The 13,735-nt window shown below is 34.4% G+C and overlaps 2 protein-coding genes across 2 annotated transcripts; one reads left to right on the top strand and one right to left on the bottom strand.

Moving 5' to 3' along the window:
• The first annotated feature begins 5,247 nt into the window (after nucleotides 1-5,247).
• Nucleotides 5,248-7,182, top strand: LOC104900762 (polyphenol oxidase, chloroplastic). The gene has a single exon (XM_010688266.4). It carries the CDS (start codon nucleotides 5,284-5,286, stop codon nucleotides 7,093-7,095), a length of 1,812 nt encoding a protein of 603 aa, XP_010686568.1. The 5' UTR covers nucleotides 5,248-5,283; the 3' UTR covers nucleotides 7,096-7,182.
• Nucleotides 7,183-7,951: 769 nt separating this feature from the next.
• On the bottom strand, nucleotides 7,952-9,652 carry LOC109135316 (uncharacterized). The gene is made up of 6 exons (XM_057391206.1): nucleotides 9,570-9,652; nucleotides 9,370-9,494; nucleotides 8,956-9,085; nucleotides 8,701-8,861; nucleotides 8,499-8,622; nucleotides 7,952-7,957 (listed from the first exon to the last, which is right to left on the bottom strand). Exons 2-6 carry the CDS (start codon nucleotides 9,396-9,398, stop codon nucleotides 7,952-7,954), a joined length of 450 nt encoding a protein of 149 aa, XP_057247189.1. The 5' UTR covers nucleotides 9,399-9,494; nucleotides 9,570-9,652.
• Between the last annotated feature and the right edge of the window lie 4,083 nt (nucleotides 9,653-13,735).

Below are 13,735 nucleotides of genomic sequence, written 5' to 3'. Positions count from 1 at the left end.
CCTCCCAAAATCAAAATTTTTTTGTAGAAAGCTTGTCATGATGGTCTTCCTACAAAAGAAAGACTTGAAAAGTGTAAGGTTTTTCTTCCTCAACAATGTGTTTTATGTAGTAATGCTCCTGAATCTCTTTCTCACCTTTGTTTTGAATGTCCCTTTACTTTAGATGTTTTTGAATGTCTTCATGAAAATTGTGCTTGGCCAAAACTCCCTCAAGAGGTTAATTTTTATAGTCAGTTTTCTTTTCGTATTGGATAGATTATTGTCATTCTGAGCTCTTTTTGGAAGTAATCAAAAAGTTTTTTTTTTATGTGGTGGTTTATCTGGTTCTGTAGTTACAGTGTGGATTTTAATGATGAAAGCATTTTCCATCGTCGCCCCCTCCTTCCAATTTTCGCAAGCTAAATTTTGATGGTTCTAAACTTAGTAATGGTAATGCCTCTTTAGGCTTTGTGATTAGAAATAGTGCTTGAGAAGTTCTTCTAGATGGTGCTAAGTTTTTGGCGTCTCACATTTCTATTATTCAAGTTGAGGCTTGGGCTCTTAGTGAAGGCATCAAGGGAGCCTCTTCCTTAACATCTCTCATCTCATTGTGGCAAGGATAATTTAGGAGTCATCAATTATATAAACAATTCTTGGCGTATTCCGTGGGAGAATTCTAGCATTGTTAAAGATGAAGGTGTGGATGCCCTACGGTTCCAATACTTCCAAGTGTGCGAGTTTCATCACTGCTTTCGCGAAGCTAACAAGGCTGTGATTTCATGGCTAGGAAGGCGCATGATGACTACCCTTCCCTGTTATATTAGTTTCCTCCTTATTGTATGAATTTCTCCCTTATCATCCGAAAGAATGTTTTAGGCCGGCCCCCGGACGAAGGTGTTAGTCTAAGCTTGTTCTCCTTATAAAAAAAAAATGCACAAAGGCCTAACTATTAGAGATATGAGATATCATCAGTATCGAAAAATATATGTATGATATATTTTCCATATTGATATTATTAAGAGAATAATATACTTATGTTAGGATATTTTTTTAGTGAATATTCTATGATTATGGTCCTATATATTTTAGGAAGATGGTTTTTTATCTTATGTTACCTTAGATTTTGTATAAATACTCTACCTATTGATGAATAATATGATAATCACACAATTAACCATCTACCCTAAATTTGTCATGGTATCAGAGCCATGTTAACTCACAAAAAAAAATTCCCCTGCCGGTGGGTTAGAAAATTAAACCAACCGGAGGGATAAACCTTTAGTCAAAATTATAGATTTTTCTTTTCTTTTCTTCAATCTACTTCCGCTGCAAATATGATGTTTTTCGGCTCTCCCTATGTCGTGAGACAGGGTTTATTGGTTCTTCTTGTACCTTGAGACAAGGAATGTTGCTTCTCCTTGTGCCGTGACACAAGGTTTTTAATTGATTTGAGTGTGGTTTGCTCTGAAAAACCAATATTTGATTGGAGCACGGTTTTGCTCAGGAAAAACCAAAATATGACGAGTTTGAGAAAAAGAGATGTTCTCATTGTAATGTTATATTTGCAGGTTTGAAAAGAATGGCTCTCCCTATTAGGAATATTATGGTATCCTAAAAATATGATAATATCTTTAGGATATGTTATTATTTGGTAGGCGTGTCGCGCACCTAACAAAAATAAATAATCTAACTAATACTCCTAACTATGTAGTAGGGTAAGTCAGAGTCGATCCCACAGAGAGAAATTTATTCTATGATTAGTCCTTAAATAATGGTAAGACTAAAGGAGATTAATATCAAGAATAATGGTCGAATTAACTATACTAATCAATATATAAATAAAAGCCTCTACAGTTAAGTATCCCCACTAGCACGAAATAATACAAAATAATTTCTACCCCAAACTAATAAATTAAATGTTCACAAGGAAAAGTACACCCTATTAAAGAACCAAAATTTGGTAGGCGTGTCGCGCACCTAACAAAAATAAATAACCTAACTAATCCTCCTAACTATGTAGTAGGGTAAGTCAGAGTCGATCCCACAGAGAGAAAGTTGTTCTATGATTAGTCCTTAAATAATGGTAAGACTAAAGGAGGTTAATATCAATGATCGTCGAATCAACTATACTAATCAATATATAAATAAAAGACTCTACAGTTAAGTAGTAATACAAAATAATTTCTACCCCAAACTAATCAATTAAATGTTCACAAGGAAAAGTACACCCTATAAAGTACCATAAAACTCTCCCGGGTATCTATGGCTTCTCTAATATGCATTCAAGCCTACTCCCGTGGAATCATGCAAATTAAAGACATTAAACACGGCACTTTAACTTCCTAACAATCCATTCTACCTACTCCCGTGGAGAACTTCATGTCCTTAATTGAAATACTCAAATCCGTCAAAATCCAACTCCCGTTGTGATCAAGACAATGGAATCATAACAATACTAGTTATCCCTAATCTAGTATTGGCATATGCACAATCAATTAAGCAAGAACAATTAATAATTAATATGAGAATTTAAAGAAACAATCATGAATTAAATCATACTAGGGTTCAACTTAACTTAGATAAAAGAAACTACTCTATCATGAATAAATAATGAAATCTAAAACTATAAAAGAAAACATAATTAAAGAAATCAATGAAAGAAACTAAAAGAACTCATGAATTAATGAAAAAGAATAAAAACTAGGGTTTACACTAAAAACTAGAGAGAAAGAGAGGAGAGAAAACTAAAACCTAAACCTAAGAAAATAACGTAAGAGGGGGTGAGGGGAAAGAATGAAAACCTATCTAAATATATATTCAATGACCTAATATGACTTGGAAAGTAATTTACAAGATAAGGAAAGTCTTAAATAAATCATTAATAGGCGGATTAGTGATCCGCGTGTACGCGTGGCAGATTCCAGCAGAAACAGTGCAATCTTCCGAAAGGCATAACTCCTTGACTATAAATCTCCTCGGGGCGTGCCACCCATCGTTGGAAAGATCTTAAAGTCTAGTTTCCAAATCTGGTGGAATTACTCGATTCTAAGGATCACATCAAATGTTATGATCAGAAGAGTAGACGTGACTCTTTTTCACATTTCTTCTAATGATTTTCCGCTTCGTTTTTGCTCAAACTCGTACTATGACATATCCACACGATCCTTATGCATTGTAACTCCTTTCCAAGTGCTCCTAATCCTCAAGCTTAGCTAATCATACTCCAAATACGTTATCAATGCCTGAAATTCATCAAAAACAATAAAACATACCGAATAGGAGTAGAAAAGCATCATAACTTAAGAATATAATGCAACAATGAACCTAAATATGAAACTAAATGCTCTAAAATGCAACCTAAATGCATCTAAAAACTATATATAAAAATGACTTATCATTATCCATGGAAAATATTATGTGAAGAACATCTCTAGTAAGTATTAGGAATAAGATATCTTTTAGAGATAGTTACCTAGTCAGAGGAGTCCTTTATACTCCTATATATAATGTACTCATTATTTATTATGCAAGACACATCAATATAATAAACTCTTATTATGCTCTCCCTCCTATAAACTTAACATCGTATCTGAGCCTATGATCCTTGAAGGACCTTAAAACGTTTTCGCATTCCTACCGGTAGGCGATGAAAGTTATACATATGCCTACCGGTTGGATCTTTTTATAATCGTCTTAAAAAAAAGTATTAAATTCATGTTAGTGGGATGAAATAATTGCGTGCAAAACAATTTTTCCTCTCGAAGATGCCAAGATATTTGCTGAAGATGCATGACAGCATGAATTTATAACATATTCAACGATCCATTGTTTTTCATGTTTTTTTTTCTTTCTTCTCTGATTGTAATTTTTTTTTTCGGCTCTCCCTGTGTCGTGAGACAGGACTTGGTCCTCCTTACCATGAGACAAGGTTTAATTTGGTTCTCCTTGTGCCATGAGACAGGGATTTAATGTGTTGTGAGAGAGGTTTTGCTCAAGAAAACCAACATTTGAAGAGAGCTCGACTTTGCTCAAGAAAAGTCAAAATTTATTGTGAGCGTCATTTGCTCAAGAAAAACATAAACACTACGGGTACGAAAACAATGACGTTCCTGTTTTGTTAAAGTAATTGGTAAGTTCGAAAAGAGTGGCGTTCTCATCAACAAGAAGCAATTGGTGGGTTCAAAAAGAAGGGTGTTTCCGTTCAATATATTTATTTGATCTTGATTTTAATGCTTTTTTATTTTTCCAATTGTAACGATCGTGTGACTACCGTTACGATTGCGGGAGGGTATTAAGAATGTTACAGTATCCTAAAGATATGATAATATATTTAGGATTTGTTATTAGGAATATGATAATATATTTAGTAAATATTAGGAATATGATATCTTTTAGAGATAATTACCTAGTAAGAGGAGTTCTTTATACTCCTATATATAATGTACTCTGTTATTTATTATGCAAGACACATAGTAAACTCTTATTATGCTTTCCTTCCTATAAACTTAACACTAACCTTAGTAGAGGGGAGCCGAATGAGGGAGATGATTTAATTTTTTGGTGTTTATAAGGGAGATGATGATCAGGAGGTGATGATAAGTTGATAACCCTACCAATGCTAAGTGTTACTTGGTAATTAAAGAAAGCATGTACCGATGTACGCTATAAGTGGCAACGCTTACAAGTTACAGTGACTGGTCGTCTACCGAGTTTGGTAATTTACATTAACAAAGGTTGATATTTGGAAAAAAAAAAAAAATTAATAAAAGGCTTCATGTAAAAGATCAGATAGTTTTGAAAGTTTTCCAAATTATAGTATATTAACACTAAAAAAAAGTTCTGCCTAATCCTTAAAATTACTAAATTAGGCACATGCCCGTGACGTTGAAATATTACGCTAGTTTACCTCTCCCTGTATCACAGTTTAATCTTTCGTCGAATATCATATGAAAAATTATTAAGGCAATACATATCTCTAGATTGACTCATCTTGCGTAACATCTTCAAAAAACATATTACCATCTTCTTAACTGACGTCTGCAACACAATATAATACAATATTGTGACTCGAAGCTGCTTGCATTTTCTTAATCAACATAGTTGGTATATGTTTTAATCTCTCTTCATAATGGTGTTGCGTTTGGCTTCAATCTTCTTAATTTATTACAATATTTAACAAAGATTCCGTGTTATAACTGATCTAATTTTATCCATTGACTAAAAACCCATAAAAATTTCCCCTCTTGTACTATAAAATCCATCGAAGGTCACAAGTTGTTATCCTGCTACCATCGCATAGCAAGTATGGCCTCTCTATATTTTTCTCCCACAACCAAAAGCACCAATACCAACATCTCCGCCGCGGAGATATCCACCCATCTAATCCCCAAAACATCCCAACTTTCCATTTCGAGACGCCTAGCTCGCCGCCCTACGCGAAAAATTTCATGCAACGTAGCCAAAAATGATGACCAAAATCCCAAAACAAACCATGAAAGAAGCAACAATATGTTGGATAGAAGAAATATGCTCATTGGGCTAGGAGGTCTATATGGAGCCGCCACCACACTTGGTGGCGGACCTGCCTCGTTAGCAGCCCCTGTGCAAACCCCTAACCCTACAGCATGTGGTGCCGCCGATTTACCATCTAACGCCCAAGGCCTAAATTGCTGCCCACCTAGAGCCACAAACATTGTGGACTTCGTTCTACCACCCACTCCTAATACATTAAGGGTTCGCCCACCAGCCCATTTGGTAGACGACCAATATAGACAAAAATTCAATAGAGCTATTTCCCTTATGAAAGCCCTCCCTTCTACTGATCCACGTAGCTTCACCCAACAAGCCAATGTGCATTGCGCTTATTGTAATGGGTCTTACTCTCCTGTAGGGTTTCCAAATTTGGACCTCCAAGTCCATAATTCTTGGTTGTTCTATCCATTCCATAGGTGGTATCTCTATTTCTTCGAGAGGATACTAGGCACATTAATCAATGACCCAACTTTTGCCATACCCTTTTGGAATTGGGATACCCCGGCAGGCATGGTAATGCCTGCTTTATATACCGACCCTAATTCCCCCCTCTATGATTCGGTGCGAGACCGAGCTCACCAACCTCCTAAAGTGTTAGATCTCAACTACGATCTCACCGATGCCAATGATTTGTCGAATCAACAAATGATTTCGGCTAACCTCACACTCATGTATCGCCAAATGGTGACTAATTCCAGCACTGCTAGGCTTTTCCTAGGGCAACCTTATCGGGCCGGGACTCGTCCCAACCCGGGAGGAGGATCGGTTGAGAACGTACCTCATGGGACCGTCCATGTTTGGACGGGTGACCGTAATCAACCCAATTTTGAGGACATGGGTAACTTCTACTCAGCTGCCCGTGACCCACTTTTTTACGCCCATCATGCCAATATAGACCGTATGTGGTCTATTTGGAAAACCTTAGGGGGTAATAGACAAGATTTTACTGAAACTGATTGGTTAGATGCCTCGTTTATATTTTATGATGAAAATGCTCAAGCTGTAAGAGTCAGGGTTAGAGATTGCTTAAACACTGCGAGACTTGGGTATAACTACCAAAACGTTGACTTACCTTGGCGTAATGCTCAACCTCTAAGAACATCTAGGGTTAGCAGCATATCTTCAACCCCTCAAGCAGCTAATGCCATGGAATCTAAGACAACGACGACGGTCAAGTTTCCTAGGCCATTGAACAAGTCTATACGAACAAATGTGGCGAGGCCAAAGAAATCAAGAAGCAAAAGTGAGAAAGATCGCGAGGAAGAGGAGCTTGTAATCGAGGTTGATGTCCTAAGGCACGATAAGTATGCGAAATTCGATGTTTATATCAACGATGAAGATGATGTTCCTTCTAAGAAGATGCAAGTGAAGGCTGAATATGCTGGGAGTTTTGTGAATGTCCCTCATAGGCATAAGCAGGGTGAAGATAAACATAAGTTGACCACCACCTTTAGGGTTGGTTTGACTGAATTAATTCAGGAGTTGGGAGCTGATGATGATGATGGTATTACAGTAAATTTGGTGCCAAGAGCTGGAAAGGATAATGTTGTTATCAAGAATGTCAAGATTGAGTATGATTCTTAATTGATTACCTCGTGTATGATGTTATTCCGTTACATGATGATTGTATAATTCTGGAGTGATAATTTCTATGCTTTGACTTTGGAATAAGATGTTGGTGTCTGGAATAAGATGTTGGTGTCTTTTATTGTTTGTGTGAAGTTTAACTTAATGGTAAGACTGATTGATATGTCTATATATGCAGAGAGTCCGCGATGCATGAATTAATTAACTATTTTGATGCATGTATCATGTATGTTTCGTTTGTGATGATTGACAATTATGGTTAAAATTTCATTTGGCCATGTATTAAGTTGAAAAGAATGGAGGAAACTAAATCTTTTTTCTCACACAAATCGTTATCTTGGCAATTAAATTATTGCTTTTATTACCAAAGATAGGTATTACACATACAAAGAAAGCAATATGCAATATTATGCTATAAATACTAGGGGTGAGCACGGATTGAATATTCGATCCAAAATTGATTTCGGATAGGAAATTCGATAACCATTAGTACCGATATCCGTATCCAATCTAAAATTTTTGACTATCCAATAGCCGAAAATTTTGGTTCTATAAATGCCTGATATCCATTTCCCATTGTTTTTAAGGAAAAAACTTTAATTTTTAATTATCTTTTTCCAAAAGGGTAAAAAAAGTTGAAACAAACATGATACATAAAACATTGTTTCCGATATTAGATTAGATATCCGATATATGATATCCATTATGTATTTATATTTCATATGTTAGACATCCAAAATCCCAAATATTAATTTTCGAGCTCATATTATATGATATCCAAGATATTGGATCGAATATCCAAAATATCAAAACCGAATTCGAATCAGATTATCACATAGTTAGATAGTTTTACTCAGCCCTAATAAACACCACACAAACTCAAGAGTGTGAACATTCATACAACCCTTCTTATGCCTTTTATTTATCTAATACTAGCTTTTTATGCACGCGATGCGTGCGATGACATTTTTAGGCCTAATTATTACTAAGTAGTAACACAAAAAGCAAATGAAATTTATAATTAGTATTTAAGTTCACATCCATTTTGTGAATAAGATTATTTGAAATACAATCAAATAGTATTTAAAAACACTTTAATAAATAAGTATAAGTATTGAAATTGCATTTGTAACTACTTTTTTGTTGACATTAACTAATTTTCTTGAAAATCCACGCACACTCATCAGCCCAGTCAACTTTAAATATGTAATCAACGGTGTGGAACTGATTAATCTCCATGGTGTTACTTGGTGGATGTAAAAACCATGAGTATTCTTTGAACCGAAAACTTTCATAACTTTGTTGAAAACTGCTGCTCTTCCATTAGGCTGCAATTAATAGAGATATTAGTTTTTATTGTAAAACGATACGTAAAAAAAAGTTTGGAATACTTGATAAACCTGTTGAAGTAGTGATTTGATTTCAGTCGGAGTACACCGCAACATGTGTTGAGTTAGGTCGTTCATCAATGTTACTCCCATTTTACCACTACTCTTGTCAGAAATAATGAGTCGAAGCATTAATCTGTCAACGGGAAAACACAATTAATAGAGATTTGTGAATATTTGTAATATATGTAGATTAATGTTATAAAGTTTATACCTTGGAATAGTTGCAGTATTTGTTAGATTGCACCGTACACATTTATAGGCCGTTTGGGTGATGACAATTTTTCTTAAACAACGATTACATGCTTCGTAAATAATCTCATCAGGTTGTGACTCAATACGCCTCACATGAGCGACTAATCGACAATAATGAACCTATCATAGAAAACAACAAATATTCGTTATTTTGTTTTGTTTTGTATTGATAATTCCACTAATAAACAAATTGAAAAGGTTTATAGTTATTTACACTTTTTATAGTAGGTAATTTAGATATCCGAATACGAATGGCATTATAAGCTGCAATTGATGAATGCATTGCAAATGGACATGAGCGGAAAGCCGCAACCCGTTTCTGTGCCAGTTTCTCGGTGTCATACCTGAATCGTAGTATGTGAGAATCAATTTGATATACATAATAATGGTGCGTATACATTTTTTTTTATTAGTTGATTGGTGTAAAACTGAATGCTGCATACCATGCAGATCAGATAATAAACTGGTAAATTTGTTCTCTGTATTTAAGTATATTCTGTTGTAATAGCCGGTCGTAAGATATACCCTGTTGACATAAATGATTCCAAAAATTAATATTGGTCAACCATATACATATACAAATTTAAAAGCAATATCTTTGTTGTATGAAAAGGGATGTTATTCATACCGTGGTAATTTTTCAGATGAAGCCCACATGCGACAACAATTGAATGTTGTTTCCCATAATCAAATGGTCCATCTCCGAAGACATGAACATAATCATTCCAAACAGTTAATTTGATAATGACCCACCTGGAGAAAATAAAGTTAAAAAAGCAATGCACTATAATAATAAATTGTGATATTAAATAAAGAATGTGCACGTACGTGTTATCCATTATTGCAACATCTCTTTTAAAAGAGTTGTTTCCAACCGGTTGAATCGGTGATACATCAAGGAGTATTCCAATAAAATCGGAGAAACGTTCACCATGCATTAAATATGTGTTTTCGTAGTGACAACATGTATATGGTTGGAAATAAATAGACTTTACCGAATAATTTGTCACTGCAATCGACATGACGCCATATATGAGATAACGACACTCTCTTGCAAAAAAAAGTGGGCATTGCAAGGTCATCTTCATCTTCAAGAATGACATAAGATGCATCAGTCAATAACATCTGTCTGGAATCGTCAAGAATGTCATTTGTGTAGTCAGCAGGCACTATCTGTACAGATTGGAGCACATAATATTCAGTACTACTAACTATTATATACTACTAATTTTATCTTGTACGTGCAAAACAACTAACATATATTAAGTACTACTAACTAAGAAACAAAGCTTCTTCAATTTATTATACTTCTAAACCTTTTGCTATCCTTTTGTAAAAAAATCTAGATAGGTCTTATAATAATGCTATCATTTTGTAACCCACTAAGTCACTAACCCCATGTTTGTAAACCTTCACCCCCTTGAAGCCTTCTCTCTCCTCCTCCATCAGACCCTCACTTCCATCTTATCATCACCAAGCTTGGTTTTGAATCCCCTCAAAATCTTATCATCTTCACCAAGCCACGTTTGAACTATGTGATGATATCATCATCCCCTCAAAATTTTGAGCAACTTTTGTAAAATCTTATCATCAGCCCCTCAAAATTTTGAGCAACGTTTGTAAAATCTTTTCTATCCAATTAAAGTTTCTCCTCCTACCCAGTGCATTCTTTCTCTCCTCTCACCGTGTAATTCCACTATTTTTGTAGGAACCCACTACCTAGTCCATCAAACTATGTATTAGAATTTTTTGGCAAAATCAACTATTTTGACTATTTTGAAGAATCCGACGCTATATGCAGAAGCCGATGGGGTTATACTTTTGAAGGAACCCACTACTTTTGAAAGAACCCACTACCCATTTAATCAAATCAACTATTTCAAGTATTAAGCATGCGCAACAGTAGATTTTATCTCAAAGAAAGGTAATTCGCAAGAAAATGTAATTTTTGTTTTAATTCGAAAATTATAAATCAATGTTTCCAAAATTTAATCCGAAACGTATAAATCTTTTTCATTTTTTTTCCTTGCCTAACATCTAAATTATGATTTCACAAACTTAAATTTGAAATTTTCTGTCAGAGTTTGAAATTGGATTTTTTTTGAAATAAAAAAAATTGTTACTTTTATCTTGTTTTTTGATTTAACATGAAAATGAATTAAAGTTAAATTGTATAAAAGCCCTTTTTTCTGAAAATGGTGCTTACTTTCACTGTTTTTTTTTTTTTTGAAATAAAAAAAATCTAGAAAAAATTACACTTTTATCATGAAAATTATACTTTTATCATGAAAATTTTATATTAACATGAAATAACAAAAATCGGTGTTTATTTTTAAATAACAAAAATCGTTGTTTTTTTTTGAAATAATAAAAATCGTTGTTTTTTTTTTTGTGAAATAACAAAAATTGTTGTTTTTTTTAAATAACAAAAATCGTTAATTTTAGTGATTTAACATTTTTTTTTTGAAATAACAAAAATCGTTATTTTTATCTTGGTGCTTAATTTCACTGTTAATGTAATTTTTTATCCGAAATTTGATTTTTGCAAAAGTCGTTGGCGAAAATTTTTATTATCACCCTTATTTCTGTTAGTCGACTACATAACAATTGCTATTGTTTTTTCAACTAATTTGAAATAAATTGCAAGATTGAAAGAATTGTGTACCTTTTTGGAAGATTGAAAATCATCGATGGTCAAATGTGTGATATTCCCGGTGAATTTTGCAAATTCAACTAATTTTTTATGTTTTTTTGCAGATTGTTATGTATATCGTGTATAGGTATTGAATTTTGCGAGTTTTGAGAACAATTGTAAGTGTTGACTGTGAATGTTTTTTAGGTATTGACACCGTACTATAACTCTATAAGTGATTTGTGAGTTAATTTTGTGAGGTTTTTTTAGAACAGTGGTTTGTAGGTTAATTTTTAGTTTTTTTTTTTGTAAAGTTCAGTGATTTGTGTGATTTCTTCTAACGTGATTTTCTCATTTGTTTCCTGATATAAGTGATTTGTGAGTGATTTAAGTGATTTGCTTATGTAAAGTTTGATTTGCTCTCTAATACTCGTGGCTTTGTTTGATGTAATAGAGATTTGTAATTTGGAAAGGGGAAGGGGGGCGAATTAGTCAGTTCAAAAAAGGACACCATAGGTCCCCCCTTCCCTTATATAATAGAGATATAAGTTTCTTAAAAAAAATTCAGAAAAGAATTGTGTTAAAATTGTAAGTGTATATATGTTGTATTGCATCAAAGTTGGCGTTAGTTATATGGTGTTTATAAAGTAAGTTAAATTAAATCATATAGTTTAATTCTTTTCTTATATTTTCTTCCGTCTTCCTAGTTTTCTTATGACAAGTTCATATGCCCAAAATTTAGAAGTGAATAAGATATAAGAATAATATTTTTTTTATCACTTTTTTTTCTCTCTCAAAATTTTTAAATAAGAAGATTAAATGGCAATGAAGGAAATAGGGAATAGTTCAATTTTCAATACTAACAGATAAATTGGCACATTGCCCCAATTACAGTCTGTAGCACATGATACTAACTAGATTCATAAATCACAATTATTGGTCGGTATCTTTTTTCTTTTGTGCCCAGGGAGTCGCGCATCTAATAGTTGCGGGTACCCCTAGTCCTCTTCTCATAGACATGCAACTTCTCCGGTAATGGGGCCGTTTGATTTGGATTTGGTTATTTGAATCAAATGTTATTTTCGGGTTTACTCTATAAAGTTGAACTCACATTCCATTGGATCCAATATGGTTCCACGTTTGGTTTACTTGTTATAAATGCTCCGTTAAGCTCATGTATCTTATTAGGCTGATGGGTTTGTATTGGATCATGTGATTGGCAAATACCGAATTTCAAGGTTAAGTTTCATTGATTAATACGTGATTCTAAAGTCGGGTTCATTTTGATTGAGTGGTCTTGGAGTCTGGTTCGTATCGATTTGGTAAATTTTAAACCAGCTTATTATTTAGAATTTAGATGTCCGAGTTTTCTCTGTTTTGGAATTACTTCGAGTCAATCTGGATTAGATTAAGTCAATATATGAAAAAATGTAATTATTATTAATAATATTTTGTCGTTCGGGATTCAAAATGGGTTCATTTCCATACTTATGTATTTGGGGGTGTCCGTTACCTCCAAAAGACTATCTATTGCAGATTGTGATATTCTTGTTGACAGAATTCTAAGAAGAATACTTTGCTGGACTTCTAGGAACTTGTCATATGCTGGAAGGAATGTTCTTGTTCAGTCTGTCTTAATGAGCATCTATACATATTGGGCTCAAGTGTTCTTGATCCCCAAAAATGTTCTTCACAAAATTACTCAAATATGCAGAGGTTTCCTTATTGGGATAAATCATACCTTCATGAGCCTCCCATTGTGTCTTGGGACTGGGTTTGCAAACCTAAAAAATATGGTGGTCTTGGTGTTAGAGATTGTAATTTGTGGAATGTTGCTGCCTTGGGAAAATATACATGGCAGATTGCAAAGAAGGAGGATATTCTTTGGATTAGATGGGTGCACAGTGTTTATATCAAGGACACTGATTGGTGAGGTGTACACTGCCCCAAGTTCTGCTAGCTGGGCTAGGAAGATGATATGACAAGCAAAGGGAAAATTCAAGGTTGCATATAACAACAATACTTGGCCTGATGGCAGCAAAGGATATACTATTAAGGAAGGTTACACTAGTACAAAAACGTCGATTTGCGTCGCACCCTGGACCCCTATTTGCGCCGGACTTGGATCCGACGGCACAGGTCACAACCCAGATGACCTAAAATTGATCTGCGTCGTATGCGAAAACAACGCAGATTAGTTAGCTATTTGCGTTCGAACGTTGTATACGGTGCGACGCAGATGGCTCTACCAAGCCCAACACCAAGCTTCAAAGGGTAATGTGTGTCGCACATCGCCTAGGGTGCGACGCAGATGAGTGATTTGCGTCTACGTGCGACGCAACTTGCAATTTTTTTTTTTTAA

This window comes from Beta vulgaris, chromosome 8 (genome assembly GCF_026745355.1).
Source record: "Beta vulgaris subsp. vulgaris cultivar EL10 chromosome 8, EL10.2, whole genome shotgun sequence".
In the NCBI taxonomy this organism is placed as follows: domain Eukaryota; kingdom Viridiplantae; phylum Streptophyta; class Magnoliopsida; order Caryophyllales; family Amaranthaceae; genus Beta; species Beta vulgaris.
The sequence above is the reverse complement of the archived record's forward strand: the minus strand, read 5'-3'. Positions and strand labels throughout refer to the sequence as shown.